At 45.0% G+C, this 27,890-nt stretch overlaps 1 protein-coding gene and 1 long non-coding RNA gene across 3 annotated transcripts in view; one reads left to right on the top strand and one right to left on the bottom strand.

Annotated features, from left to right (window-relative positions):
* Positions 1–11,980: 11,980 nt before the first annotated feature.
* UPB1 (beta-ureidopropionase 1) overlaps positions 11,981–27,890 on the bottom strand; it is a 29,022-nt gene continuing 13,112 nt past the window's right edge. For both annotated transcript variants that reach the window (XM_040443551.1, XM_040443552.1), the window contains exons 4-10: positions 25,417–25,511; positions 22,916–23,077; positions 20,907–21,076; positions 17,004–17,085; positions 15,956–15,998; positions 14,530–14,684; positions 11,981–12,964 (exon numbers count right to left, since the gene is read on the bottom strand). In XM_040443551.1, the coding sequence (XP_040299485.1) occupies positions 12,881–12,964; positions 14,530–14,684; positions 15,956–15,998; positions 17,004–17,085; positions 20,907–21,076; positions 22,916–23,077; positions 25,417–25,511 (791 nt within the window). In that variant the 3' untranslated portion in view covers positions 11,981–12,880. The remainder of the gene's footprint in view (positions 12,965–14,529; positions 14,685–15,955; positions 15,999–17,003; positions 17,086–20,906; positions 21,077–22,915; positions 23,078–25,416; positions 25,512–27,890) is intronic.
* The window catches only part of LOC121010153 (uncharacterized), a 5,518-nt gene continuing 3,587 nt past the window's right edge, over positions 25,960–27,890 (top strand). The window contains exon 1 of the long non-coding RNA XR_005781025.1: positions 25,960–26,202. This is a non-coding gene — a long non-coding RNA (uncharacterized LOC121010153). The remainder of the gene's footprint in view (positions 26,203–27,890) is intronic.

The raw sequence follows: 27,890 nt of genomic DNA, 5'->3' as shown, positions 1-27,890 counted from the left end.
TATATATATATATATATATATATATATATATATATATATATATATATGTTTCTGAGTCTATCTCCCTCACTCCCTCCTGGTCCACTCTCTCTCATAAAGCAGTTTGGATTGGGGGATTAATTTAAAAAAAATTGTTTTAATGTTTATTTATTTTTGAGAGACAGCATGAGAAGGGGATGGGCAGAGAGAGGGGGAGACACAGAATCTGAAGCAGGCTCCAGGCTCTGAGCTGTCAGCACAGAGCCAGATGCGGGTCTCAAACCCACAAACCTCAAGATCATGACTCAAGCCGAAGTTGGACGCTTAACCAACTGAGCCACTGCACCCTGGATTGGGGGATTTAAACTTGATGATTCCTGGGCATGTTGCTTCTTTCTTTTTCCTAAGAACAACTCCAGGCCAGCTTGTTTGGCATGTGTTCTAAAGTGACAGCCCAGTTGAAGGGAGGCCTAGGAATTCAAACTTGATTCTGGTTTAGTCGCTTGGATTCTCCTGTTGGACTGACATGGTCAGAGATCATAAGGACAATGACCACTTGGGTGAGTACATTGCCTGCCAAGACCCCCTATGGTGGCCCATGTGGGTTGAAGTTGGGAAAATAACAGGTCTCTGTGCGTTTATAAAACTGTTCTTGTTCCTCTTGCACCTGACCCTTCCAAACAAAGGCTAGGGGTTTGAGAAAGGGGTCACTGGGGAAAAAAAGGTGATGTTTTAGCTATTGGAATTTATACTGACTTTGGAGGAGGAATGGCAACTTTGGCACCTAGATAGGAAAGAGCTTAGATTTTACAAGCTAGGGAGGGAGAAGCATTAATCATTAATGATCCTTGTCTTTCATAATTGCCTCCGGAGCCTTCGTTATGAAATATGTATGCCCCGGTGTAACATTCCCAAACTTTTGCAAGCATGTTAAACATAACCGATTGCAGGGATTTGCCTTCTTCCCAACCAGATGGCTTTGACCACAGTTTGATCACCATTCCTATTAACCTTACCAGAAGGCCGTTGGAAACACAACACAGGGGATATAGCCCTGGCTCTTGCAATCTCCCAGGGGAAACAACTGCAATGCCACCAGATGTCGTCCCAACCGCTGTCTCCATAGATCTCATTCAGCCATTCTATGGAGAAGACAAGTGTCACCCAGCTGGTGGCATGGGCAAACAGGAGAGATTGGACTGACTACCCTCAGACAGTCCTTCCAAATACAAGGATTAGATTCAATTACTCAAGCTAACTGGGAAACCGAAGGCCTACCAACTGGTCAGGATGCCACAAGGAGAGGTATCAACTTGCGCCTTGACTGATGTAGGTCCCGCTTGGGGGACCTCAAAACTTGTGGAGAACACTTTCTTTCTGGGGACACCACAGGAGCTCTGATGACTGTACTTGTATGGAAGCCAGGCATTAACTTGCCAACTTCCCCCAAAACGGTGTCTTGCATCTTCATGCTGGTCATGGGCCATAATCCATGAAATCACTGCCAAGTCCAGTGTCATGAAGGTTTCTTCCTGTGTTTTCTTTTAAGAATTTTATAGGGGGGCGCCTGGGTGGCACAGTCGGTTAAGCGTCCGACTTCAGCCAGATCACGATCTCGCGGTCCGTGAGTTCGAGCCCCGCGTCAGGCTCTGGGCTGATGGCTCAGAGCCTGGAGCCTGTTTCCGATTCTGTGTCTCCCTCTCTCTCTGCCCCTCCCCCGTTCATGCTCTGTCTCTCTCTGTCCCAAAAATAAATAAATGTTGAAAAAAAATAAAAAAAAAAAAAGAATTTTATAGGGTTAGCTGTTACATTTAGATCTTTGATCCGTTCAATTGTTTAAGCAAATACCATGAATAGATTGGGTAGCCCACAGACAACTGTGAAGATCTCACTAAAATGAGGCTAGCCTCAATTACTCAGGGGAGCTTCCTGGACCAGTAACTGACTCGTTATTTATGTGCACTCTGTGGGCAGATATCCCCATGATGGTAGTCATCTGATTAGAAAAAGTGATGCAACATTTATCCTTGATTTTAGAAGAAGTGATCACTGTTACCACCTTGGCTCAGGAGGGCATTTCATATCAGTATTAGGTCACTGGCTAGACCGAATAGATATAGATATAGATATCTATATCTATTGGTATAGATAATAATCTTGTCTACATTTCTTCCTGTGGGCCAGGGTGGAGATTGGACAGTATCTAATATATCCTGCCATACCTGGATTAATGACCTAAGCCAAGTGGAAAGGTCAATATTTGAGAAAGCCACTTGGCTTTCTAAGGTAGACCTTCATGGTTCATGCGATTTGTCCAGGCTGTTGGGTTGAGGACCCTGGGAGGTAGGACTAAGGTTAATTTGCAGGTTGGGCTCATTCTCCTTGAAGTTCTATGGATAAAATTAATGAAATCCTATGAGACAAATGGAACTGATATGGTCCAGCCTCTGTCGGCCAAATTAATCAGAGTGACTGATAGAGTAGTACACTCATGGGGAAACTGCCAGAAGTCAAGATGATGCAGAAATGAGAAATGGACATTGCTAGAAGTTATTGCTGTAGGTCTCTCACTTTTCTCAAATTTTTGCAAGACTCATGAGCTAAAACCATGAACGCCTTTGTCTTGGACTGTGTTTTCCTGGACTGTGTTTTCAAGGACACTTGTAGAGCCAACAGCCTTAGCAGATAGAGCTAAGTCTCCCTCTGAAGCAAAATGCAGGTGTTCTTGCAACCTTGGTAGACAGAGATAGTGTCTGCCTTTAGAACAAGGGGCAGGCATATTTTACCTTCCAGTAAAAAAGATTAGAATTTTTTAAGCTCTTCTCCCTCTTTCCCTTTCTCTTCTTAATGCAACCCACTGCATGTGCAGGGATTGCTTGGCCCTCTTTTGTCTCGTCCTGGGGGAACTGGGGCTCGGGGAACTGCCATAACACAGTGCCGGTACTCTGGCTGCTGCTACTGCTGTACTAAAAACTCCTTTGCCTCTGAGGAGTGCTGTGTCTTCCGCTAGCATCCAAGAGACTGAGGTTGGCTAAGTTGTCAGCTTCCAAACAGGGTAAGAGCGCAGATTCTTCCCAGTTCTTGACAAGATGTTCATGTTTCTTTAACCTATCCTAAAGGAAACAATAGAAATAAGACTAATTTAGCCATTAATATGCTGTTGGATTCAATTTACTAGTACAGTTGGCCCTTGAACAACACAGGTTTAAACTGCACAGGCCCACTTATGTTTGGATTTTTTTTGGATATAGTACAGTATTGTGCATGTATTTTCCTGCTGATTTTCTTAATGACATCTTCTTTTCCTGGGGTGCCTGGGTGGTCAGTTGGTTAAGTATCGGACTTCAGCTCAGGTCAGGATGTCACAGTCTGTGAGTTTGAGCCCTGCATCGGGCTCTGTGCTGACAGTTCAGAGCCTGGAGCCTGCTTCAGATTCTGTGTCTCCCCTCTCTCTGCCCCTCCCTTACTCATGTTCTCTCTCTTTCTCTCTCTCTCCTCTCTCACAAAAATAAACATTAAAAAATTTTTTAATAAAAAAATTTAAAAATATAGTATTTTCTTTTCCCTAGCTCACTTTAGTGTAAGAATATGGTATATAACACATGTAACATACGATATACGTGTTAGTCCATCATTTATGTTATTGGTAAGGCTTCTGGTAACAGTAGGCTATTAATTTTGGGGAGTCAAAGGTTATACATCGGATTTTTGAGTGTGTAGGGGGTCAGCACCCTTAACCCTTGCATTATTCAAGGGTCAACTGTACTTTGTTGAGGATTTTTGCATCAGTATGCATAGAGGATATTCCTCTGTAGTTTTGTTTTCTTGTAGTGTCTTTTTTTTTGGCTTTGATGTCAACATAATGTTGGCGTCAATGAGTTAAGAAGTGCTTCCTTCAGTGGCGCCTGGGTGGCTCAGTCAGCTGAGCGCCTGACTCTTGGTTTCAGCTCAGGTCATGATCTCGTGGTTTGTGGGTTTGAGCCCCACGTTGGCTCTGTGCTAATGGTATGAAGACTGTTTGGGATTCTTTCTCTCCCTCTCTCTCTGCCCCCCCCCCCCCCGTCCTCTCAAAAATAAAAAATAAATACTAAAAAAAAAAGAAGCAGATAAAGAAGATGTGGTATTTTATATGTATACACACACACACACACACACACACACACACAATGGAGTATTACTCAGCAATCAAAAAGAATGTAATCTTGCCATTTGCAACTATGGATGCAACTAGAGGGTATTATGCTAAGCGGAATTAGTCAGAGAAAGACAAATATCATATGACTTCACTCATATGAGGACTTTAATACACAGAACATATGAACACAAGGGAAAGGAAGCAAAAATAATATAAAAACAGGGAGAGGGACAAAACATAAGAGACTCTTAAATATGGAGAACAAATAGAGGGTTGCTGGAGGGATCATGGGAGGGGGGATGGGCTAAATGGGTAAGGGGAATTAAGGAATCTACTCCTGAAATCATCGTCGCACTATATGCTAACTTGGATGTAAATTTAAAAAATTAAAAAAAAAAAAAAAAAGAGGAAGCATTCCTTCCTCTTCAGTTTTTTGGAAGAACTTGAGAAGGATTGGTGTTGGTTCTTCTTTATTTTCATTTATTTAATTTTTTAAAAGTTTGTTTGTTTGTTTGTCTTAGTAATCTCTACACTCAATGTGGGGCTGGAACTCATGACCCCAAGATCAAGAGTTGCATGTTCTTCCGATGGAGCCAGCCAGGTGCCTCGATGTTAGTTCTTCTTTAAATGTTTGGTAGAATTCACCAGTGAAGCCACCAGGACCAGTGCCTTCCTTTGGTAGGAATGCTTTGATTCCTCATTAAATCTCCTTACTAGTTACAGGTCTATCTGGATTTTTTATTTCTTCATGATTTAGTCTTGGTAGTTTTGTGTTTCTAGGAATTTGTCCATTTCATCTAGGTTGTCCAATTTGTTGGCAGACAATTGTGTTGGTTTGCAAATGTGGCAACTCCCTGGGTGAAATCTGAAACTGGCCCCCATAAGTGGAAGGCAAGGAGAGAACAAAGAAAGACGCAGACCTCTCCAGATTGGTAGGTAGTAGGGTTTTTTTGTTTTTGTTCTTTTTTTTTGAGAGAGAGAGAGAGAGAGGGCACAAGTGAGTGAGGGGCAGAGAGAGAGAGAGAATCCCATGAAGGGCAGAGAGAGAGAGAATCAGGGCTCACCCAAAGTGGGGCTTGTGTTTACCTGAAGCAGCGCTCGAGATCTCCTGATGCAGGACTTGAACTCACAAACCATGAGATCATAACCTGAGATGAAGTCAGATTCCTAATCGACTGAGCCACCCAGGAGCCGTGAGGTAGGTGGCAGTTTTAAAGCAAGGCCACTTACATACGAGGTTCGTGTCAAGTGGTCGTAAGACAAGTAGATCTCTGCATATGCCCACCAGAATCTTAAGAGTGGCATATAGAGACCTTACATAGAGACCTTACATAGGTTTATTTTATTTATTTTTTTTTAATTTTTTTTTTCAACGTTTATTTATTTTTGGGACAGAGAGAGACAGAGCATGAACGGGGGAGGGGCAGAGAGAGAGGGAGACACAGAATCGGAAACAGGCTCCAGGCTCCGAGCCATCAGCCCAGAGCCTGACGCGGGGCTCGAACTCACGGACCGCGAGATCGTGACCTGGCTGAAGTCGGACGCTTAACCGACTGCGCCACCCAGGCGCCCCTAGACCTTACATAGGTTTACATAGAGACCTTAATGGGGTTTACATAGAGACCTTAATGGGGTTCAGTCACATAGGCTGCTCAGATGGCCTTAATAATACATTACTTTCTCGAGGGCCAAGATGGCTAAGCAGCATGGAAGTTCTTGGCTTCTCTCTGCCCTGAAATGCAGCTAGATCAGCACCAAACCATTTTGCACACCTAGAAAACTGACCTGAGGATTAACACAACAATCTGCATAACTTGAGCCCTAGAACTTGGCAGGTAAACAGTGTGGAGAGGTGAACTGGGGGAGAGAGAAGCCACGGAGGGTAGGAGGCTGTTTTTGCAGAGAGAGGACAGAGAAAGGGTGAAGAGTGCAGGAAAAGTAGCTGGAGAGAAAGAGAAAGAGAGGAAACACAAGGGACTGAACAAGAAAACTGTTCCCCAAAACCATTGACAGGGAGAAAGGAGAGAGTTTCAATACCATTAGGTCTCTATAAACAGGAGAGTGCAGAGTCAGAATTCCAGAACTCAATACCTGGTGGTGCTCTGGTGGGGAGGAAGGGCGAATCCCCAGGAGCAGGCAGAGAGGTCTGAGGGGTCCATGGGCCACACAGGGAGAAGAAGTTCCCCTGCTTGGAGGGTGTTTGGTAGAGGATGCAAAGGTCCCACCAGACCCAGAGAACAGCCGCATTTGCTGGTGTTGGAACAAAGAGATGCCAGGGTGTGGTGAAACCTGGAGCGGGCTGTGTGTTGTGATTTGCCATAATCTCTGAACTGCTGCCACTGCATAATCACCTGAATGCTACAGGGGGCTACAGACCAGGAGAACTACAGACCAATTTCCCTAATGAACACGTATACAAAAATTCTCAGCAAGATGCTAGCCAACTGGATCCAACAATACATTAAAAGAATTATTCACTATGATCAAGTGGGATTTATACCTGGGATGCAGGGCTGGTTCAATATCCACAAATCAATCAATGTGATTCATCACATTAATAAAAGAAATTATAAGAATCACATTATCCTCTCAATAGATGCAGAGAAAGCATTTGACAAAATGCTTTCAAGAAAGTAGGGGTAGAAGGATCATATCTCAAGATCATAAAATCTGTATATGAAAGACCCACAGCTAATATCATCCTCAATGGGGAAAAACTGAGAGCTTTCCCCCTAAGGTCAGGAACACAACAACACAACAAGGATGTCCACTCTCACCACTGTTATTCAACATAGTGTTGCAAGTCCTAGCCTCAGCAATCAGACAACACAAAGAAATAAAAGGCATCCAAATCAGTAAGGAAGAAGTCAAACCTTCACTTTTTGCAGATGACACAATACTGTATATGGAAAACCTAAAAGATTCCACCAAAAAACTGCTAGAACTGATCCATGAATTCAGCAAAGTCACAGGATATAAAATTAATGCACAGAAATCAGTTGCATTTCTATACACCAATAATGAAGCAGAAGAAAGAGAAATTAAGGAATTGATCCCATTTACAACTGTACCAAAACCCATAAAATACCTAGGAATAAACCTAAACAAAGAGGTAAAAAATCTATACACTGAAAACTACAGAAAACTTATGAAAGAAATTGAAGAAGACACACAAAAAATGGAAAAATATTCCATGTTCATGGGTTGGAAGAACAAATATTGTTAAAATGTCGATACTACCCAAACCAATCAACACATTCGGTGCAATCCCTATCAGAACAACACCAGCATTCTTCACAGAGCTGGAACAAACAATCCTAAAATTTGTATGGAACCAGAAAAGACCCTGAATAGTCAGAGCAATCCTGAAAAAGAAAAACAAAGCTGGAGGCATCAGAATTCTGGACTTTGAGATGTATTACAAAATTGTAATCATCCAGACAGTGTGGTACTGCCACACAAACAGACACACATAGATCAATGGAACAGAATAGAGAACCCAGAAATGGGCCCACAAACGTATGACCAACTAATATTTGACAAAGTAGGAAAGAATATACAATGGAAAAAAGACAATCTCTTCAGCAAATGGTGTTGGGAAAAATGGACAGCGACATGCAGAAGAATGAACCTGGACCACTTTCTTACACCATAGTCAAAAATAAACTCAAAATGGATGAAAGATCTAAACATAAGACAAGAAGCCATCAAAATTCTAGAGGAGAAAGCAGGCAAAAACTTCTTTGACCTTGGCTGCAGCAACTTCTTACTCAACACGTCTCTGGAGGCAAGGGAAACAAAAGCAAATGTGAACTATTGGGATCTCATCAAAATAAAAAGTTTCTGCACAGCGAAGGAAACAATCAGCAAAACTAAAAGGCAACTGACAGAATGGGAGAAGATATTTGCAAATGACATATTAGGTAAAGGGTTAGGGTTCAAAAATCTATAAAGAACTTATCAAACTCCACACCCAAAACACAAATAATCCAGTGAAGAAATGGGCAAAAGACATGAATAGACACTTTTCCAAAGAAGACATCCAGATGGCTAACAGACACATGAAAAAATGCTCAACGTCACTCATCATCAGGGAAATACAAATCAAAACCACAATGAGATACCACCTCACACCTGTCAGAATGGCTAACATTAACAACTCAGGCAACAACAGACGTTGGCAAGGGTGCGGAGAAAGAGGAACACTTTTGCACTGCTGGTGGGAATGCAAACAGGTGCAGCCACTCTGGAAAACAGTATGGAGGTTCCTCAAAAAATGAAAAATAGAACTACCATATGCCCCAGCAATTGCACTACTAGGTATTTATCCAAGGGATGCAGTATGCTGTTTAGAAGGGGCACATGCACCCCAATGTTTACAGCAGCACTATTGACAATAGCCAAAGTATGGAAAGAGCCCAAATGTCCATTGACTGATGAATGGATAAAGAAGAGATGGTATATATATATGTATATATATACACAATGAAATAATACTTGGCAATCAAAAAGAATGAAATCTTGCCATTGGCAACAGCGTAGATGGAACTAGAGTGTATTATGCTAAGCAAAATTAGAGAAAGACAAATATCATATGACTTCACTCATATATGGAATTTAAGATACAAAACAGATGAACATAAGGGAAGGGAAGCAAAAATAATATAAAAACAGAGAGGGGACAAAACATAAAAGACTCTTAAATACAGAGAACAAACCAAGCATTGCTGGAGGGGAGGGTGGGGGATGGGCTAAATGGATGATGGGCATTAAGAAGGACACTTGTTGGGATGAGCACTGGCTGTTCTATATAAGGGATGAATCACTGGATTCTACTCCTGAAACCGTTATTGCACTATATGCTAACTACCTTGGATGTAAATTTAAATAAATAAATAAATAAATAAATAAATAAATAAAATATTTTTTGAATAAACATTCAAAACCCCTCCCCCCAAATAAATAAACAAATTATGCATGACTCATTAAAAAAGAAAGAAAGCTCCACAAGAATAGGTATCTTGCCCATCTTGTTCATCTTTGTCTCTGTGGGTCATATTAGTTCGTTTTACAGTGTTAGAATCTTAATAAATATTTGCCAATTGACTAGAAAAAAAATTACTCTCTCAAGCTGTGTCATTGAAGTAGCTCCTAGTGTGGAGCTAAGAGTGGGGCAGAATGTACATTCTAGTGGGCAGAGGAGGGGAAGGGGCCTCTGATTGCCTGGGTCCAGTCCATGAGTCAACCAGCAGTCATATGCTCTTGATGACCTCCTCTAACAAACTGTTCATAGTACTCTCTTATAACCCTTTTTATTTCTGTACAATCAGTAGTAATGTCCCCACTTTCATTTCTGATTTTAGTAATTTGAGTCTTCTCTTTTTTTCTTAGTCAATCAAGCTAAGGCTTTGTCAGTTTTGTTGATTCTTTTCAAGAATCAACTTTTGGCTTCATTGGTAGTCTCTATTGTTTTTTCTATTCTCTATTTTATTTCTCTCTGCTCTAATCTTAAATATTCCTTCTCTATGGTTATCTTGGGTTTAATTTGCTCTTCTTTTTCTAGTTCCTTAAGGTATAAAATTCGGTTGTTGATTTGAAATCCTCTTCTTAATTTTTATTTTATTTATTTATTTTAAAAAATTTTTAAGTTTATTTATTTTGAGAGAGAGAGAGAGAGAGAGCAGAGAGAGGGACAGACAGAGGGAGAGAAAGAGAATCCCAAACAGGCTCCACACCATCAGCACAGAGCTCAATGCGGGCTCAAACTCACAAACTGTGAGATCATGACGTGAGCTGTAATCAAGAGTCAGACACTTAACCAACTGAACCCCCCAGGTGCCCCTATTTTATTTTTTTTAAAGTAAACTCTATGCCCAATGTGGTGCTTGAACTCACAACCCTGAGATCAAGAGTCACATGCTCTACGGACTGAGCCAGACAGGCACCCCCCTTCTCTTTTAATGTAAGTGTTTACAGCTATAAATTTCCCTGTCGCCCTGCTTTCATTGCATACTATAAGTTTTGGTGTTTTGGTTTTGTTTTCATTTGTTTCAAAACATTTCCTAATTTCCTTTGTGATTTTTTTTGATCCATTGGGTATTCAAGAACATGTGGTTTAATTTTCACATATTTCTGAATTTTCCTTTTGCTACTTATTTCTAGTTTAATTCCATTGTGATTGAAAAAGATGCTTCATATGATTTCAATCTTTTAAAATTTATTATGACTTGTTTTGTGGCCTAAAATGTGGTCTATCCTGGAGAATGTCTTTGCCTTTTTTCCTGTTGGACACACTGTGGCTTGGCACCACTCTTCCCTGATACTCCAGATTCTAGCAATAAAGCCATGGACTATCAGGAATGTTGTCTGAAGAGCTAGGGAGACCCCAGAAAGCCTTAAGCCCAGTCACCTCTCATCTTAGAGGTGAGAAAACCAAGGCTCAGAGTGTCAGAAGCCTTCACCCATCCACCACAGGCCCTGTACACAGAACCACTGCAACTTCTCTCCCGTGGTATCAGCAATGATCACATAGAAACAAAAACTTCTACCCTAGGTTTCAGCCAACAAATGTTTGCTGAGTATCTAAATGTTCCAGGCATGAGTTAAACCCTTAAATGACTCCATGTGTGCAGGACCCATCTACCCTAAGGCAGGCTTGAACATTTTGATTCTAGGCAGTGAGAGGTGTGGATAATCAAATCCTTTCTGGTGTATTAGAGCCAATTTCATAAATACACCAACTTGTCATCTCAGCTGGCTTCTGTATTTGGTTGACTACACGCTCCTTTTAGAAATCACAGGCACAGCGTTTCTGGACACTGAAGGCCAGACAGAAAAGCTCACTGCATCTGCAGGGCTGGATTCTATGGAAAAGTAAGTACAAAGGGGGCTTTTAGGTGAAGGGAAAAGCCTGCAGCTCAGAGAGGTTAAGGGGGTTAACACAGAGGTATGGCTGGATGGTTGCAACTGGTTTTCTCACCCCATGTGGCTGTCGAGGAGCACTCCAGCCCTGACATAGGTTGATTCATACAATTCAGCTGCTGGGCCAGGGAAGGAATGAGGCTACCTTCTCTGACTGGGCACAGTAAGGGTAGAACCAGAGGACCCCACTCCCACTTTCAACACTGTGGCTGGCTATGGAGGTTTGAGACTTCACAGGTGGGATTCTTGCTGTGTGGTGCAACAAGGTCACATAGGCTCCCTGACCCATCTAGTCTTTCTCTTACCACTGTCCTGTCGCATAAAGCAGGAGAGGGGATATGGTCCTACTTTACAGATGTGGAAACCAAGGTGCAGAGAAGTGGAAATCTGCTACGTAAGTCAGGCAGTCAGTGCTCAATCAGAGAAGCAGAATCAGCAGGGGATACAGATATATTTATATATATAGGAGATACAAATGTACATATGTATGTGTGTACATATATATGTATAAGCATGTGTGTGTATATATATATATATATATATATATATATATATATATATATATAAAGATATAGAGATTTAGAGATTTAGTGCAAGGAATTGCCTTATACTTGCAATTGATGGGGGCTGGTCAGCCAAGCCTAAAATCCACAGATGGGACAGGCCACCAGGAACGGCAGACTGGGACTCTTGCGTGCAGGCTGATGTCCTGTTCTTTCTATACATCTCTATTGCTACATCATACCATGGACTAACCATTGCCCTCTTTACTACTGGAAATAGAGTCATTAGTGTCTTTAAATCAACCAAATTAGAGAAGAATTCCAGGAAACCTAGCACCAATGCAGAAAACTCGTCCTGAAGATTCTGTTCCTCTAGAACCACTTCTAGTACCAGAATCTATATCAGTAAGGGTCCAACCAAAGAAGCAGAAACAGTCGCATATATATTGAAAGAGATTTATTGCAAGGCATTGACTTAAGTGATTGTGGGGGCTGGACAGACAAGTCTGAAATCTGTAGGGCAGGCCACCAGGAAGGACAAACTGGAACTCAAACAGGCCTGGGAAGGAAGCTGCTGTCCACAGGCAGAATTTCTTTTTCACTGGGGAAGCCTCAGCTCTCCTCTGAAGGCCTTTTGACTGACTGAATCAGGCCTATCAGGATTATCTAGGATAATCTCACTTGCTTAGTTAACTGGTCACAGACTTTAATGACGTCGACAAAACACCTTCACAGCAACACCCAGATTAGCGTCTGATTGAATATCTGGAGACTGCAGCCTGGCCAAGTGGACACATCTAATGACCGTCTCCCCTGCCCACAACCACCCAGTAATTCAAGGACTCTGGATCAGCCTCGGCTTTTCCCTTGGACATACACTCCCACCCTTACCCTCAGGTTGCTGACAGTCTAAACAGAGGAGGTGAGGAACCTCAGGACTGGGGCATCCCATGTGTTTAAATGCAAGTCAACCTGCACAAGCAGTGCCTGGGATTTTTAAAAATTAGGTAAAATTCATATAACACAGAATTAGCCATTTTAAAGTATACAATTCAATGGCATTTAGTACATTCATGTACATTTAGTACATTTAGTACATTAGAGGTGTAACCATCACCTCTGTGTAGCCCCAAAACATTTCATCACCCAGGAAGGAAACCTCATATTCATTAAGCAGTCACTCTTCAATCTACCCTCCCTGCCTGGGCATTTTAAAACCAATCTGTACAGCAATGTTATCAGGGCATCATGAGGGAGAACTTGAAGGTGTAAAAGCCTGCTGTACTTGATGAGCTGCTAGGGGCAGAGGTCCCCTCCTTGGTAGGCAGGGACTGACATCCAGCTACTCTTTCACAATATTGGGGCTGTAGTTGGGTTTGATGGCTTCGGCAAGTTCCCGAGCGTACATCTCATATCTGCCCGTCATCTGAAAGCAAAACACAGGCAGAAATTCTTGTTTCATAAACGTCCCTCATTTACTCACCACCACCTCTAGCCACTAGAGGGCAGCCACGGGACAGAAATTTGTCTGGAAGGCCAGTTGAGGGGATAGTTTCAGACTATGTAACAGAGAAACAACCCCTGTGTGACCTCTCGGCACTGATTCCGGTGCTATAGCTAAGATGACAGATGACAGAGGACTCACACGCTCCAGCCCCTCCTGCTGGAAGACCTCTGTGATCTGTCATCCGGAAGGTGTGGCCTGCCCCAAGGCAGAAGGGAAGAGGGCTGTCCTTCCGTCTTACAGAACCCCAGAACAGCCCACAGCCCAGAGAGGGGAGTGACACTGCTGTCCCCAGACAGCAGTGAAGTTTGCAGGTATTTGCACCCTGGTGCACCCTCCCGGCTCTGGTCTGGGAGAGAGTGGGGGCAGGGCTAGAGAATCTACCCAGCATCTCCTCCCTCTCTCCTCCCCAAAGTCCCAGTAGGAGCTCAAGCCCATTACCATAGTTTGGGAGGGCTTTTGCGTTCAAAAAGTTACTAATGAGAAAACATTCTGTTTATTGTGTGGAATACAGCATTAATCTGAGCTTCCCAGGAAGAGGAGAGACCTTCCCAGGAAAGAGGAGATGTTCATATGGGCCTTGTTTGTCTTGTTTGTCTGATGGGGATCTGAGACTCAGGGAACACGCCCAAGGACCCATGCTCAGGTAAATGGAGGGGAGCTGGTTCTTCCCACAGAAGCTGGGCAAAGTCATTCAGCTGTGAGGACATTCATTTGTATGTATTCATTGGCGTGGGTTCTGAGTTGATAGAATACTGTTGGACACTAATGCAGCAAACTCCATCTGCATCCAGGATGAGACAGTGTATTCCAGGGGGGTCCGGGTCCTGGGCCATGGCTGCCATGGAATGGCTCCCCATTCCAGGAAGGCGGGCACTTATGCTCCTCCCATAACCCCTGGCGTCACGCAAGTTAGGTCTCAAAGGCCACTTGAGACCTTGCAGTAAAGCCTTCTGTTTTACAAATGGGCATACTAAGGCCCAGGAACAGAAAGGGCTTGCTTAACGTGACTGGGAAAGGTGGGGAGGAGGGGGCACACAGCTGTGATAAGATGCCATTTCTTTGCATGACCCATTTCCCTCTACCATCAAGGCCTAGACCATGGGGCCGGGCCACAGGCAGAGCCAGACACCCACATTTATCTTGTGATAAGTACAAATGCCTGGAAAGGAAAAAAAGGATTAGAGAAGCCAATCCACTCTATTCTCCGGACAAATGAAATTGAGATTAATTTGTTTGAAGGCACCCAGATTCTAAATCAGACAAGAGGAGAATTTATTAGGGTCTGCTGCCTGAGCCTTACTTGATGCAGTGGTTCCTCCCTCACACACCAGCTCTGGGAGGAAGAAACCTGCCCCTCCACTCAGCTTGGAGTCTCATCTGGCTGTTCTGGAGAGCAAACCCAGCGGCTGTGGTTTCTAGCCCTGAGAGCAGGATGGGGGCTCAAGAAGAGGAGCAGGGCAAGATCAGGGGACTCAGGGACCCACCTTGAAGTTCCAGATGTCATTCACCTGCCGGCAGAGGTTCAGGTCAAGCTCGGCAACCAGCAGCCCATCCCGATTGCGGGAGAGACCAGGGGTGCGGCTGCTGTCCGGGCCTGCCACGTAGCTCGAGCCATAAAAGTAGCCGAAGTCCTGGTGAGCTTTGAAGGAGCAAAAGAAAGAACCTGTGAGCTTGTGCAGGCACATGGTGGATTCTTCAGAGAGGGAGGCACATTGAGTGACACCCTAAACAAAGGGTCAGTGCCACCCTCCCCAGCATCTGCCAAATGCTGAGGCCCAAGTCCCTGAGTCCCTCCTCAGGCCTGAGGTCAAGGAAGTTTTTCCAAAAGTCACCTTCACAGCCCTCACCTCTGCCCCTGGGAACATTCTTAAAGGTCACCCTTGTAGAAGTATTAGCCCTTACTCCCAACATTAGCCACCCACAGCCCAAAGGAGTCACATGGCTCTGTAGGGCTTCCTGTGTGACCTGCTTCCTGTGGTGGCCCAACAACGTGAGCTGGAAGCTCTGCCCTCACTTGCCTTGCCAGCTCTGTCTACTGTACCCACCTCCTTCCGTACCTCGGTCCCCTCACAAGTGGGCTAATAGCCACCCCACAGGCATGTAAGGAGTAGGTGGGCACAGTGCAGGGCCCAGCAGGGGCTTGGACACAGTAGATTCCCAGCAGACTTCATTTCCCTGCCTCTTCTGTGACTCTGACTGCAGAGAGCTAACTGGGATTGGAGACTCTGGAAGTCTGGAGCCTCAAATGAGGGGATCTGGAACACTTTCAGGAAGTACTTTTCTGGGAAACAGACCTGCTCCATCCCCTCTGCCTTATCAGGGGATACCCTGAGGTAGTTCCTCCTTGGTGGGCCCTTCCCTCCCACATTTCCAGCCAGAGAGGTGGGACCAGGGGGTGGGGAATCCTAGTAGAGGTGAGGTGGTACCTGCCCTCAGATCAAAACAAGCTGTGGATTCTAGGAACCCAAGACAATCCATGCCAGTGTTCTGGGACAGCTGTGCAGCTTGGGGTGGGGGATGGTAGCAGATGAACAAGGACAAAGGAAGAGAGGGAAGGAGATGCGTAGGGTGGATAAAGCACCCTCTCTTTCAGGGAGCTCACAAAGGGCTCCCCCATATCTTTTAGGCCCATTTTATACCAATCCCGGGGGAGGGGTAGAGTCCAATCCAATGCCATTCAATTCCCATCTGGGGAATGATGTGGTCACAAGCCCAGGACTGCCTATCCAAACGTAGCCATGGTCAGGCTCCCCCCACACTGTGGGCCATAAAGATGAGAGCAGTGCACGCCTCCGACAACATGCCACATGTGCAGACAAGGCCTGTGGCACAGACCCTGTGGCAGACAGAGAATGGGACAGCGAGGCCCACCCCTCAATGGCAGCCACCATGGAAATTCACAGAACATACCTTTCTTTCCATCTCCAGAGGTAAACTCATTCGGGAAGTGCTCCTGTGAAATAAAACCAAGGTAAGGTAAACCTATAGGTGGCACTACCACCGCATCCACCACAAAGTCAGGCTGAGGAGGCGTTTGTGAAGAAACAGTTAAAGCCAGAAGGAATGGCCTGTAGTCACTGGGCAATCAACAAGTGCTTATTAAACGTCCCTGCTAAGTAGCCAGCATCGGGCCAACACAGGCGGCCAGCGGGGAATTTGACAGGCAAGGTAAAAACTCAGACTTCATCTCTGGGGAGTTTATAATCTCCTGGGAGGGGGAAAAAAAAAAAAGATGCTTTGCAGAGTGGTTCTCAGGACTGTGGAAGGCATCTGAGGTGTATCCGCCTGAGAAATAAGCCCCAGCTTGGGGTCTATGAAGGGAGTAAGGGGGTGCCCACACGTTGTTTTCAATATCTTCCCTAAAGCCTAATGGAAACTGCATATCAAGCTGTGATGGGGTTACACAGGCTAATTAAAACACTGAGTTTGTTTATGTTGCCAGAAACGTAGAAACCTCGGTTATCTCAGACTGAGCAGATGCTCTGATTAGATTTTGGCATCCGATTAATAAGAATAGGAAGAAGATTATTACGTAATAAACGCATTGTGTTTTTGTAGTCAGGGTCATTCAGTGCATGGGGTCAATGGGGAAAAACACGAAACTGGATACGTGGTGGGGACAGGGTGACAGCCATTCAAAACGGTTTCAGCTAAAAACCAAAACAGACAAAAACAGAAGAAGGACATAGGAATATCTTTAAAAGTAACAGACCAAGCCAGTCTACTGCCTTTCAGGACCCTAGGATTTATGGCCTTCACACAAAGGGAGCAGGGAGAAGAGGTGTGACATGTCCCCACCAGGGCCAGCAGACAGTTGCTTCCCCTTGTGGACTCTGCTGGCCGAAGAGGCTGGGTCCCCTCTCGGCAGGTAGCCTTCCTAGCGGCTTATCACTCTGTCCCCTCCCCAGCACACCTGGTTAACCAAACCTGGGAGACCAGCCAGACCTCCGGGACTTACCTGGCCCACGCGGTTGATAGCACAGGTGAAGCAGTGATTTGCAATGGCTGCGTTTCTGGCCTCAATTGGCCACAGGGACTCACTGTGAGAGAAACAAGAGGAACCATGTGGCTGACTTTCCAGCCAGACTGGGAGGGTGCTTGGTCCTGAGTGACAGCCAGGCTGTCGGCCTTCTCAGGTCCGCAGTGGGGATGGCCAGGGAGACTGTTTGTGGCTGTGGGTGACCCCAAACCCACAAGCAGGCCAGCTTGTCCCATGTTCAAGCCCAAGCAGCCTTTTGGGGAGGGGCTGCTGCAGGACAAAGTAGCCCTGAGCCTCAGTTTCCTTTTCTGAAACTTCCTTAAAGGAATATTGTAAAGACTGACCACACAGGCAAAGCTTCTAGAGGGGGCTGCGTGGCAGAAGCCCTGTGACTAGCTCTCTCTCCTTCCCTCCTCTTGGGTCGGGTGAGGAACTCACATTCTGTGCTGGGCAGAGCCTCACCTGGCAAATGTAAGAAGGGAGCTCAAGGCTCAGACTGCTGCACTAATCCCGACCCTGCTCTGTTGCCTTGCAAAGCAGTCTCTAGAGAGGGGGTACTTCAGGCCAAGCAAACAGAGTAAACCTGCAAGGAATTGGGGTAACTGGAAGGGGTAGATTCTGTAGCAGGTGCCACCTCCCCTGGGCCTGTCCACATTTCCCAGTGCCTTCCTATTTTCCTCTTCTGAACCCTGAGACTCTAAGAGGGGATCCCTGGTTCTCTTACTGGCCCAGGAAGGAGGCACCATACAGGGACAGCTGAGCTGTGGGCCTTCTTCAGTCCAGTATTCACAAAGGTAGGACATGGTGGAAAACCTTGTCCCAATTGAAGACCCTGTCCTTCTCCAGCCCACCAATGACAATGTGCCATGGAATCCAGTGGGCCTTCTTGTCACTCTGTTGTCTGAGGAACAACATCATTAAGATTCTGGATTGACAGGTGTAATGCCCACTTAGAAACACTGAGTGACTGAGAGCAAAATGCCCTGGAATCTTCCTTCCTGTCAGCATGCACCTGGTTTAAACCAGGAGTAGGTGGAGGGAGTGGGTGCTTGTCACAAGCCTAATTCTCGGGAGGTTTCACGAGTCTGTAAAAAAAAAAAAAAAAAAAAAAATCACAGGCTTGATTGAGAGGACTCATTTTGCTGCTTCCCTGCCCCCCCCAGGTGCTAAGCCAAGCTGACAAAACTTTTAAGAAAGGATTTTTATAGAAACACACCCGTAAATGACATTTTCAGGAATTAAATAGACAGTTGCAGGGTGAGTGCCAGAAAACATCTTTCTTGCAATTCTCCTGGGAGGGTGCACTGTGTAGGACTCAAACCCACAGCTGGCAATAAAACTGGCTCTCAAAGCAAGCAAGGGAAAGAAGATGGAGGCTCTTGAGAACCCAGGGTATGTGGGAATCATGGAGAGCCCGATGGGTGTATGGGGACATCTGCCTTGTTCCCAGTCACAGTGTGACAAAGACCTGCATTGAAGAGATGGAACAGCGACTCGCCTACTGACACACATACATGGCCACATGGGTCAGGATGACTCAGGTCATCAAAAAACACTTCAAGTCTACCGTGTGCTTATAACTGTGGGACCCTAAAATGAGTGAGGACACCCCACCAATCCACAGAGCATGTGTGTATGGGAGGGGGGACATGCCAGTGAAGGAATGGATGGTTCCAGAAGCCATTGCTTGCGTGCAGCTGGTGGGGATTTGCCCAGCCCGGTGCTGAAAAAACACTCACCATCAATTCCATAAATACTCATTTATCATTTTAAGAAAATCACCCAGAATCCCACCATCCTTATAAACCATCTGTTGTAATTTTTCCACACTCCATACCCATTCTTGGCAAAAGAGGTTTACAGAGTTCTGACCATAGCCTGAAAACATCTTTGCTCACAGGCTTTTGTCATGATGTTGCATTATCTTCATGATGACTTTTTAGTGACTGTGCAATAACAAGGAAGAGATGGGCCGAAATGTACTTAAGTCTGACATTTCTCTCACCTCTGGCTTCAGCCTTTTCCTCCTCCTTTAGATACTCTGTCAGGTAAAGTTCTAGGCGTATTATCTGGTCAAGGGTGTGAACATTTTAGGAGCTCATGAAACATACCGCTTTCCAAAGGACGTGTTACCGTTTTAACTGTCAGCCTCACCATACCCTTGAAAGGCATGAGTTGGATGACTGTTGGTTGAGGAAGGAAAATCAATAATTTTTAATAAGTCTAATAGACTGCTGGAGACATAAATAGTTATGTGCATATTACATTGGGGTGCTTCTGTTTGCTTAATTGGGGATAATAAAAGCTCAACAGAATAAGGTCAGGGAGCTGGCCATCCGAGTCTGAGGCCACAGCTTTGCCTGCCCTGGCCCAAGAGCCAGTATAGGCACTGATGCTCAGCGAATTGGCTTCAGGTTCCTCAAGGGACCCTTGCAGGTAGATGATGCTTGCTGAATGTCTTACACATGGCCAACAGGAGGGGGCTGCTCCAGGGGGGTGGCCCAGAGGTTCTGCCCAGGTCTGGATGCTGGATGACCAGTAGTTTACCCTATGTCACAACTGCCTTGGACTCTGTCATAGTAACTAAGCTGCCATGAGGCCCCAGGGAGATTCTTCAGGGGATGTCCAAAATTTTTCTCTTCTGACCAACAGCACCCCTCCTGGACACAGAGAGAAACTTCAGGTGCATGGATGGGGCAGTTGACTTGAGGGAGCCAGCTAGGTTTGTGCTCTGCCTCACTGAGGGGGCTGCTGTGGAAACTGGAATGCTATAAGGATGTCGCTCTTGAGAAGAGAGCACCATGCTCAAAAGAAAAGGTAAAGTAAATATCACATTCTGACCTTCAGAAGAAATTTGACTAAAATTTAGTCAAGAGAGAAGAGTGACAGGGATAGGCCATCAGGGAACTCAAAGCTGCCCACCAGAACTGCCCCAACCACTCCCCATGGGTCCCCCAGGGGCCCACTGCTAGGGCACTGGCAACCAGTACAACACAGAGTGAAGGCCAGCACCTCCTGCTCCAGGAATCCTGCTTTGGAGGAAGTGAGTTGGGGAGAAAGATAATTGCACATAAATTCCTAGAGTTCTGGTACTTGTTAATGATGCAAAACTAGAAACCACCCAAATACTCAGCCGTTGGGGAAGAGACAAGCAGAGGAAGTGCAGTCATGCCGGGTCATCTTAGCTTGCCTGCCATTATTAAGTGAGCCCCAGGGGTCTTGCACAGGAACCCAAGGGCTGCCGGGGCCCACCGCACAGCCTTGATCAGAATAGATTTATCTGTTTCAGGATTAGGCTGACACCTAAACACGTGTTAGGTGTTACAAGAAAAACCCTTTGCTGGTTAAAACCAAGTTTCAGAGTCACTTAACTGATCTCTTAAGGACCCTCACAGCTTTTAGTCTCTCATTTGCTCCTTCTCTCATCCAGATGTCTGACTTCCATGTGCTGGATGTTGCAGATAAGTCTCTTAGATATCCTCAGTCCCCCTAGCAGGGGCCATGACAGAGAAGGGAGCTTATGCTGGCCAGGCACCTACTATGCTCTGGGTACTTTAGAAGAGGAGCTTTTTGGAATCCTGACAATTATAGGATGGAGGGGAATTATTACCATCTCAGTGTTCAGAATAATAGCAGAGAATAGTATTTTACAGCAAAGCAGCTCTTTAGGGGGAATTTTAATTGACGTTGAGTAATTTTTTTCCCACAGGAAAGTTGGGTAAATACACAACACACAATCCCATACTCAGATTCGTAAGACAACCTGGTGGCCGCAGCTGCGCACGACAGTTTACTAAACCCATCTCGGAACCCTGCAGCCTGGCGGTGGGTCTAAGATCGCTAGGTCCCAAGAACCCTCCCAGATCCTGCAAGCTGAGAGACCTGAGTGCTCCGATGGTGGCTGAGGGGTTGAAGATGATCTCAGCCCCGTTGATGCTGTACATGAGCCAGTTGAGAGGGTGGTGCCGCCCATAGCAAATGTTCACCGCAATCCTCCCGAACTGAGTCTGGAACACGGGGTGTCCGAGGTTTCCCTCCATGTAGTAAGTTGACTGAAAAACAAGGGCCATATGTGAAAACCTCTGGGCTGTACGATTTCTCTTTCCTTAGACTTGACGGAAAAAATAAAATATTCCAGTTCTCTAAAAGTAACAGTCTTGGCTGTGACTCATGTCTGACTTTAGCTCAGGTCATGATTTCATGGTCCGTGGGTTTGAGCCCCGTGTCAGGTTCTGTGCTGATAGCTCAGAGCCTAGAGCCTGCTTCAGATTCTGTGTCTTCCTCTTTCTCTGCCCCTCCCCTGCTCACACACACACTCTCTCTCTCAAAAATTAATAAACATTAAAAAAATGTTTTTTAATCGAAGAGGGGCTCCTGGGTGGCTCAGTTGGTTAAGCAGCTGACTCTCTCTGCCCCTCTCTTGCTCATAATCTGTCTCTCTCTCTCTGTCTCTCAAAAAATGAATAAATGTTTAAAAAAAATTTTTTTTTTAATTGAAGAAACCAGACACAATAACTACAAGCCAACAACTGGGAAATCATCGTGGCTTAAGCATTTACCCACAATTTCTTTTGTGGCATGTCAGAAAAATCCCCAAAGCAACTTCCCACAGTATTTTAAGGATAAACTTTAGTTAGGTTTCAATCGTGGTACAACTAAAGGCTAAAGTTTGGTCGATGTTAACATGAGTTAGTCAATGTCTTCACCAACCACATGTTCCTATAAAGAATGTCAGAGCAGAAGGGACTGGAAGCTCATCCAGAGCAACCGTCACCTGCTAGGGGAAAACCACCATGGCCTCAGGGGGCATGTGACTTGCCCAGCTGGCCTCTCTGCCCCCTTGGGGTGCCAGCCCTGGGACATTTTCATGGATGGCACTGAGTGGGGGCTAGAGGACTAGTCAGGGTCCCAAACAGATATGATTCCAGAACATTTTGCCTCCTCCCATTAATCTCAAAATTTGTCAGGGTCAGGCAGCAACCAGGATGTGCACATGTGGTGGACACTGGAGTAGATCCTGGTGTGTTGAGACAAGCCCTTCACTATCTGCTGGGAGCTAAAGATTAATCCCAGGGTAAACAGGTGATGAGCACGTCTTCCCACCCGCACCTCCAGCTGTTACCGAGATACACTCGGTTTTTCTTTCCCCCTAGGAAATGTCATCTCCCTCTATAGATCCTTCTTTGTCCTCCTGACCAGTCTGAGTGTGGCTGGAACTCCCGCAATCAGGGAGGGCAGCAAAGGACTGGGGAGATTGCATTCTGAACAACTGTATTCATTGCAGATCAAGTTCAGGTTTCATATCTTAGGTATTAGCTGGAGTTTACTTCCCTCCTTCAAACGTCCACCCCTCTTCATCTAATCCACCCATGAATTGGCATTAACTCATCAAAATAGCTCCCCTGATTTATACCTTGATAAGGGCACAAAGCTCTACCTAATACCCCTGTGCACAGACACGCACGTTAACCTACTGCCATCCCACACATTGACATGGCTAATACCTCATGTGACTTACAGACAAGGACCCCCTACCTCCCAAGCAAGGGCTAGCCTATGATGGGTAAGGAGCTCAGAGCCTGAAAGGGGCTGAGGAATCATTTCACATTTGTGCATGACTTATTTTTGTTTTAATCAATATATTACTTACCTCAAAGACAAATTTCAGAAAGCCACATCAGGTTATATTAGAAAAAGAAATACCCCTCTGTGCTTGGTGTTTGGGACTCACCCAGGACTCCCACCAGAATCCTATCGTCCATGTGATGCAGGACAATGGCGGCACACCCTAGAGCACTGCAGCCACACAGTGTTCCAGCACTGTGTAACATGACATGATCCAACACAGAGTTTTGCTCACAGAAAGATCCACAAAGGCTGAGCTGGCTCACCTCATTGAAGTCACCCACTCTGGGGATGTGGTTTTTCCTGGTCTTTCCCAGGACAGCTCCAGAATTGGAGATCACCACAGCTGTGTTCCACAAAATGTCCCCATGCTCTCTGTCTCGTTCCAGGATGGGGGATACCACCACCATGTCATGCTTCTTTGCCAGCTGGAAGAATGATGAATATAGCAGAGTCCTACTTTTAAATCAACTGTCATAGTTGTTTTTATTGAAGAATTAAATGATCCTACTAAATAATTAGACTTGGTTCAGAGCTATCTATCATTTTTATTTGTTCTTTGGAAGAATGTCAGTGTTGTCCTGATGCCCAAGCTTATTAGCTAAATAAGAATAATCATCGTCCTTGTGCACTGTTGGTGGAAATGTAAAATGATGCAGCAGCTGTGGAAACTAGTATGGCAATTTCTCAAAAAATTAAAAATAGAACTACTATATGATCTAGAGGTCCCACTTCTGGTTACATATCGGAAAGAATGGAAAGTAGGGTCTTGAAGAGATATTTGCGCACCAATGGTTATAGCAGTACTATTCATAAGAGCCAAAAAGTGGAAGCAACCCAAGACTCTACTGATGGATCAGTGGATAAATAAAATGTGGTATATCTGGGGTGTCTGGCTGGCTCAGTAGAGCATGTGACTCTTGATCTCAGGGTTGTAAATTCAAGCCCCACGTTGGGTAGACATTACTCAAAAATAAAATCTTTCTAAAAATGTGCTATGTCCATAGGGTGGAATATTATTCAGCCTTCAAAAGGAAGGAAATCCTATCATCACATGAATGACATTGATGTCATCCTTGACACGGATGAGCCTTCAAGACATTATGCTACGTGAAATAAGCCAGTCACAAAAAGACAAATTCTGAACGAGTCCACTTCCGTGAGGTATCTAAAGTAGTCAAATTCATAGAAACGGCAAGTAGAATGTTGGTTTCCAGGAGCTGGGGGTGAGTGAAGAGTTGTTTGATGGGTACAGAGTTTCAGACTTACAAGATGAAAAAGTTCTGGAAATCTGTTTCACATTACATACAATGTGAATGTATTTACCACCACTGAACTATACTTAAAAATGGCTAAGATAGTATATTTTATGTGTTGTTTACCACAATAAAAAAAAAGAATATTCATCATACTTCTCATCTATAACCAACCAAGTCAAACCAAACCAAACTCTTTGATACTGAATTCCTTTTGTCTCAAGTAAGAACATCAGGACCTGGTGACAATTATGATGAGCAGCCCTAGACGGTCATTTATCCTCAACTCTAACCAGCCTATCACTATCTCTGGCTTTAATGACAGAGAGAGGAAAGGCACAGTGGGCAGAGGTGCTGCTCTGAGCTACGGAAGGGCGTCTGTGGGTCTTGGGCCCCTCTTGCAGACAGGTGTCCCTGGCACCAGCTCTCATCCCCACTCCCCCTTTCCTCTTCCTCTGGCCCTGGTTCAAGCGTGTCATCTACAGTCACCACTTAACCAGTCCCCTCCTCTTTCATCCATAGCACAGAATCAACGACCTGGTGGATGACAGATTTTTTCCAGTAGCGTGAAAATACTGATGTTTGGAATTGCAACCCAATTTTGATAGAATCACTTATGATTACAGTGCTGCTCAAAAAATCCCATATATATATATATATATATAAAATCTGAATGGGACATGGAGAAGTGAAAAAACTGCTTTGTTCAAGGTGAGAATAAGGATGCCATCATTCGTAACCTCTTTGGTGTTAGGGGTTGTGTGTGTGTGTGTGTGTGTGTGTGTGTGTGTGTGTGTGTGGTAACTGTTTTATTAGGATAGTATTCACATGGTATAAAATTAGTCCTTTTAAAGTATGCTGTTGGGTAGTTTTCGGTACATCCACGGAGTTGTGCAACCATCACCACAATCTAATTTTAGAACATTTTCATCACCCCCAAATGAAAACCCCATTAGTAGTCACTACCCATCCCCTCTCCCCGCCCAGCCCCTGGCAACCACTAATGTGCTTTCTGCCCCTATTCATTTGCCTATTCTGGACATTTCATATCACTGGGGTCATACAACATTATAAGGTTTTAATAAAGACAAATGAAGACCAATCTCTGTACTGATGAGACAGGCCATACAGAGAAGCTTCCATAATGCAGGCAAATAGCATGGTCAGTAGCAGAGATTGGGACAAGGACTTGACCTCATCTCTGGTCCCCGAGGGCCACCTCTGCCACTTGCTGCCTATAGAACCCATCATGAGAAGTCACCCCTCCCTGGGCTGTGGCTCCTTCACCTAAAAAAAGCCATTAAGGGCCCTTCTGGCTCTGAAATTCTATGATTTTAAGTGAAAGTATACTAACAAAAGGGCAGCAAATAGTCTTATCTAATCTTATCTGGCAAAACAAGCACCAAATGGTGTGTTTTCCATGGTAAAGGGCCACACCCAGCAGCTGTGGTTGTGCTCTGTGACCTGCACGTGTTTGGCAGCTGCTGTCAGAGGAGCAGTTAATGTCCTACCTTCTGACAGAATCTGGTGGTGGGTCCATCCTCTGCTGACTCAGCAAATTCCGTCCAAGGGAGCTTCTCTCTCGTACAGAAAGCAAAGGGCATAGCTGTGAAGAGGACAAAGTCAGAATCATATCCAAAGCTCATGGCCTTTGACGGGGAGCTCCTCGAGACCAGCAGCTGAGGCTCTCCACAAGATAACAAGGCTCCAGTTGTCTCAGCCTGGGTTCTGAATCCTGTCCCTGAATATGGGCTCCAGGCAGACCCTGACCCTTCTAGGTTTCATAACAACACAAGGGCTGGGCTATATTTTCTTTATGACAGTCTTAAAAACAATAGAATTTAGGGAAGAAAACAATTCAGGGACTTGAACAGATAGATATCTGCAGACCCATTTCATAGCAGCACTATTCACAACCACTGAAAGATGCAAGTAACCCAAGTATCCAGTGATGGATGAATGGATAAACCAAACTGGTGTATATCCATATAATGGAATGTTATTCCACCTGAAAAAAACAGGAAATTCTGACACATGCTATAATACAGGTGAGCCTTGAAGACATTATGCTAAGGGAAATCAGTCATAAAAGGTCAGAGGCTATATGATTCCACCTATATGGGGGGACTGGGACAGTTGGATTCATAGAGACAGAAATTAGAATGGGTGGTTGCCAGGGGCTGGGCAGGGAGGACCAACTTTCAGTTTGGGAAGATGACAAAGTTCTGGAGATGGATGGTGGGGATGGCTGTACAACAGTGTGAACGTGCTTAATGCCACTGGACTGTATAAAAATGGTTAAAGTGGTAAAGTTGATCTTGTGTATATTTTACTGAAGATTCTGAACTGCTGGCCAATCTCTGGGTCGGTAGAAGCACAGCCAAGACTCCCTGGGGAAACTATCAGAGGGCCACTGAGGATGGCACTGGGACCCTGGGCACGTTACAGAAACATTTCTCCTCATGGGGATAGAGACACTTCTTCAGGACCAAGAAAAGCCACTTGCTTAATGACCCTGTAAGAAGTCTGGGAACTGCTGGATGATAGGCTAAATGTTCCCCTAGGATAAATGCATTATTCCCATGTTCTCTGGCTAGATGCCACAAGGGGGTTAATTAAATAAGAAATTTCATTAAATTCATAAACTGATTTTTGTGTGCCTTTTATTTTTCGAACAGCAGGTACCTATATAGGTAATAACAATACACAGAACACTACACATACCATGTCCAAAATGATATTTGCCTTTGTGGGGGAGGGCAAGGGCTGCAGTGAGGACGGGCACAGGGATTTCAGGCTACGTGTGTTCCATTGCTCATAACCTCAGCCATACTCTTTAGTGTCCACCAGTCTGATGGTGTGAACTGGTATAGCACCATGATTAAAAATACGCATTTCTCTTATCACCAGCGAGGTGGAGCCCCTGGCCACATGGTCACTGGCCTTTCTGGGTTCATCCTTCAGGCAACCTTGTTCCTACCCTTTGCCCATTTCCTAGTGGGACGTTTTGTCTTTTTCTTCTTGTTTTAGAGTATTGAATTCTTTGTTTGAACCAATTCCATGTACTCTTTAGACCTTCCTTCTTCCAATAAGCCAGGTCCATTTCTTTCAGGGGGATTAGTCTAAAGGAAGTTTCCAGATGTTTGCTATTGTTCCCATTGCTCTGAACTGTGTGATGTGAATGGCCAGTGCCTTAAGTGGTCACGGCATGGGGCATGTGGTCTGTTTGGGGCTACTAATTGTAGCCAACCTTTCTTAAATGTGGACTATGAGCCCAGTAATAGGCAGCTGGTCCTCATATCCTTGCAAAGCAGGGGAGATCTCATTTCACAGAGAAGGAATAGAAAGAAGCATTAGCTTCCCAATTCCTTTAAGTCACAGGATGGCTGGTCCTAAAATGGTGCCAGTGTGAAGAGGCTACCAGTGGCATCACCACTGTCTCGGCCACCTGGGTTCTGCCAGCAACAGCCCCAGGGGCCTTGGCACCAGACTCAAGACACTCCAGGCTTGACTTCAGGAAAGAGGGAATAAACTATTTTAAGGAAGCCAACCAAAAAGCTGTTAATGACAAAAAAGGTCCTTAATGACCATTTATTCTCAGCTTTCAGCACATTAGGAGAGATTCAAATACCCCAAGAGAATAAAACCTCCCTTTCTGATTTCATTTCAGGTTGCTAAGCTCTCCAAATTTCCCCATTTCCATTTTAATGGCCCCTTTTCCTGTTTACACAACCACTGTAAACAAACTCTCAAAGAAGCATGTGGAATGGAGGTTGGGGGAGGCTGGCTGCAAAGTTCAACTGCAGCTTTCAAATCAGAGGGGAAGAGGGTTCCCCATTTATTGAACTAACACTCCAAATTTAGACCCGGCCTTGCCCTCAGGAGCTGCCAGCCCAGATGAGGGGACTGAATTATAACCTTGTGTGGCTGCACGATAACACAGAGTGCCCAGTTCTATGTAGGGGAGCTTCCAGGGTCCCCCAAA

The sequence above is a fragment of the Herpailurus yagouaroundi genome, unplaced genomic scaffold (genome assembly GCF_014898765.1).
Source record: "Herpailurus yagouaroundi ecotype Mexico unplaced genomic scaffold, PumYag 191, whole genome shotgun sequence".
Taxonomy (NCBI): Eukaryota; Metazoa; Chordata; class Mammalia; order Carnivora; family Felidae; genus Herpailurus; species Herpailurus yagouaroundi.
The sequence above is the reverse complement of the archived record's forward strand: the minus strand, read 5'-3'. Positions and strand labels throughout refer to the sequence as shown.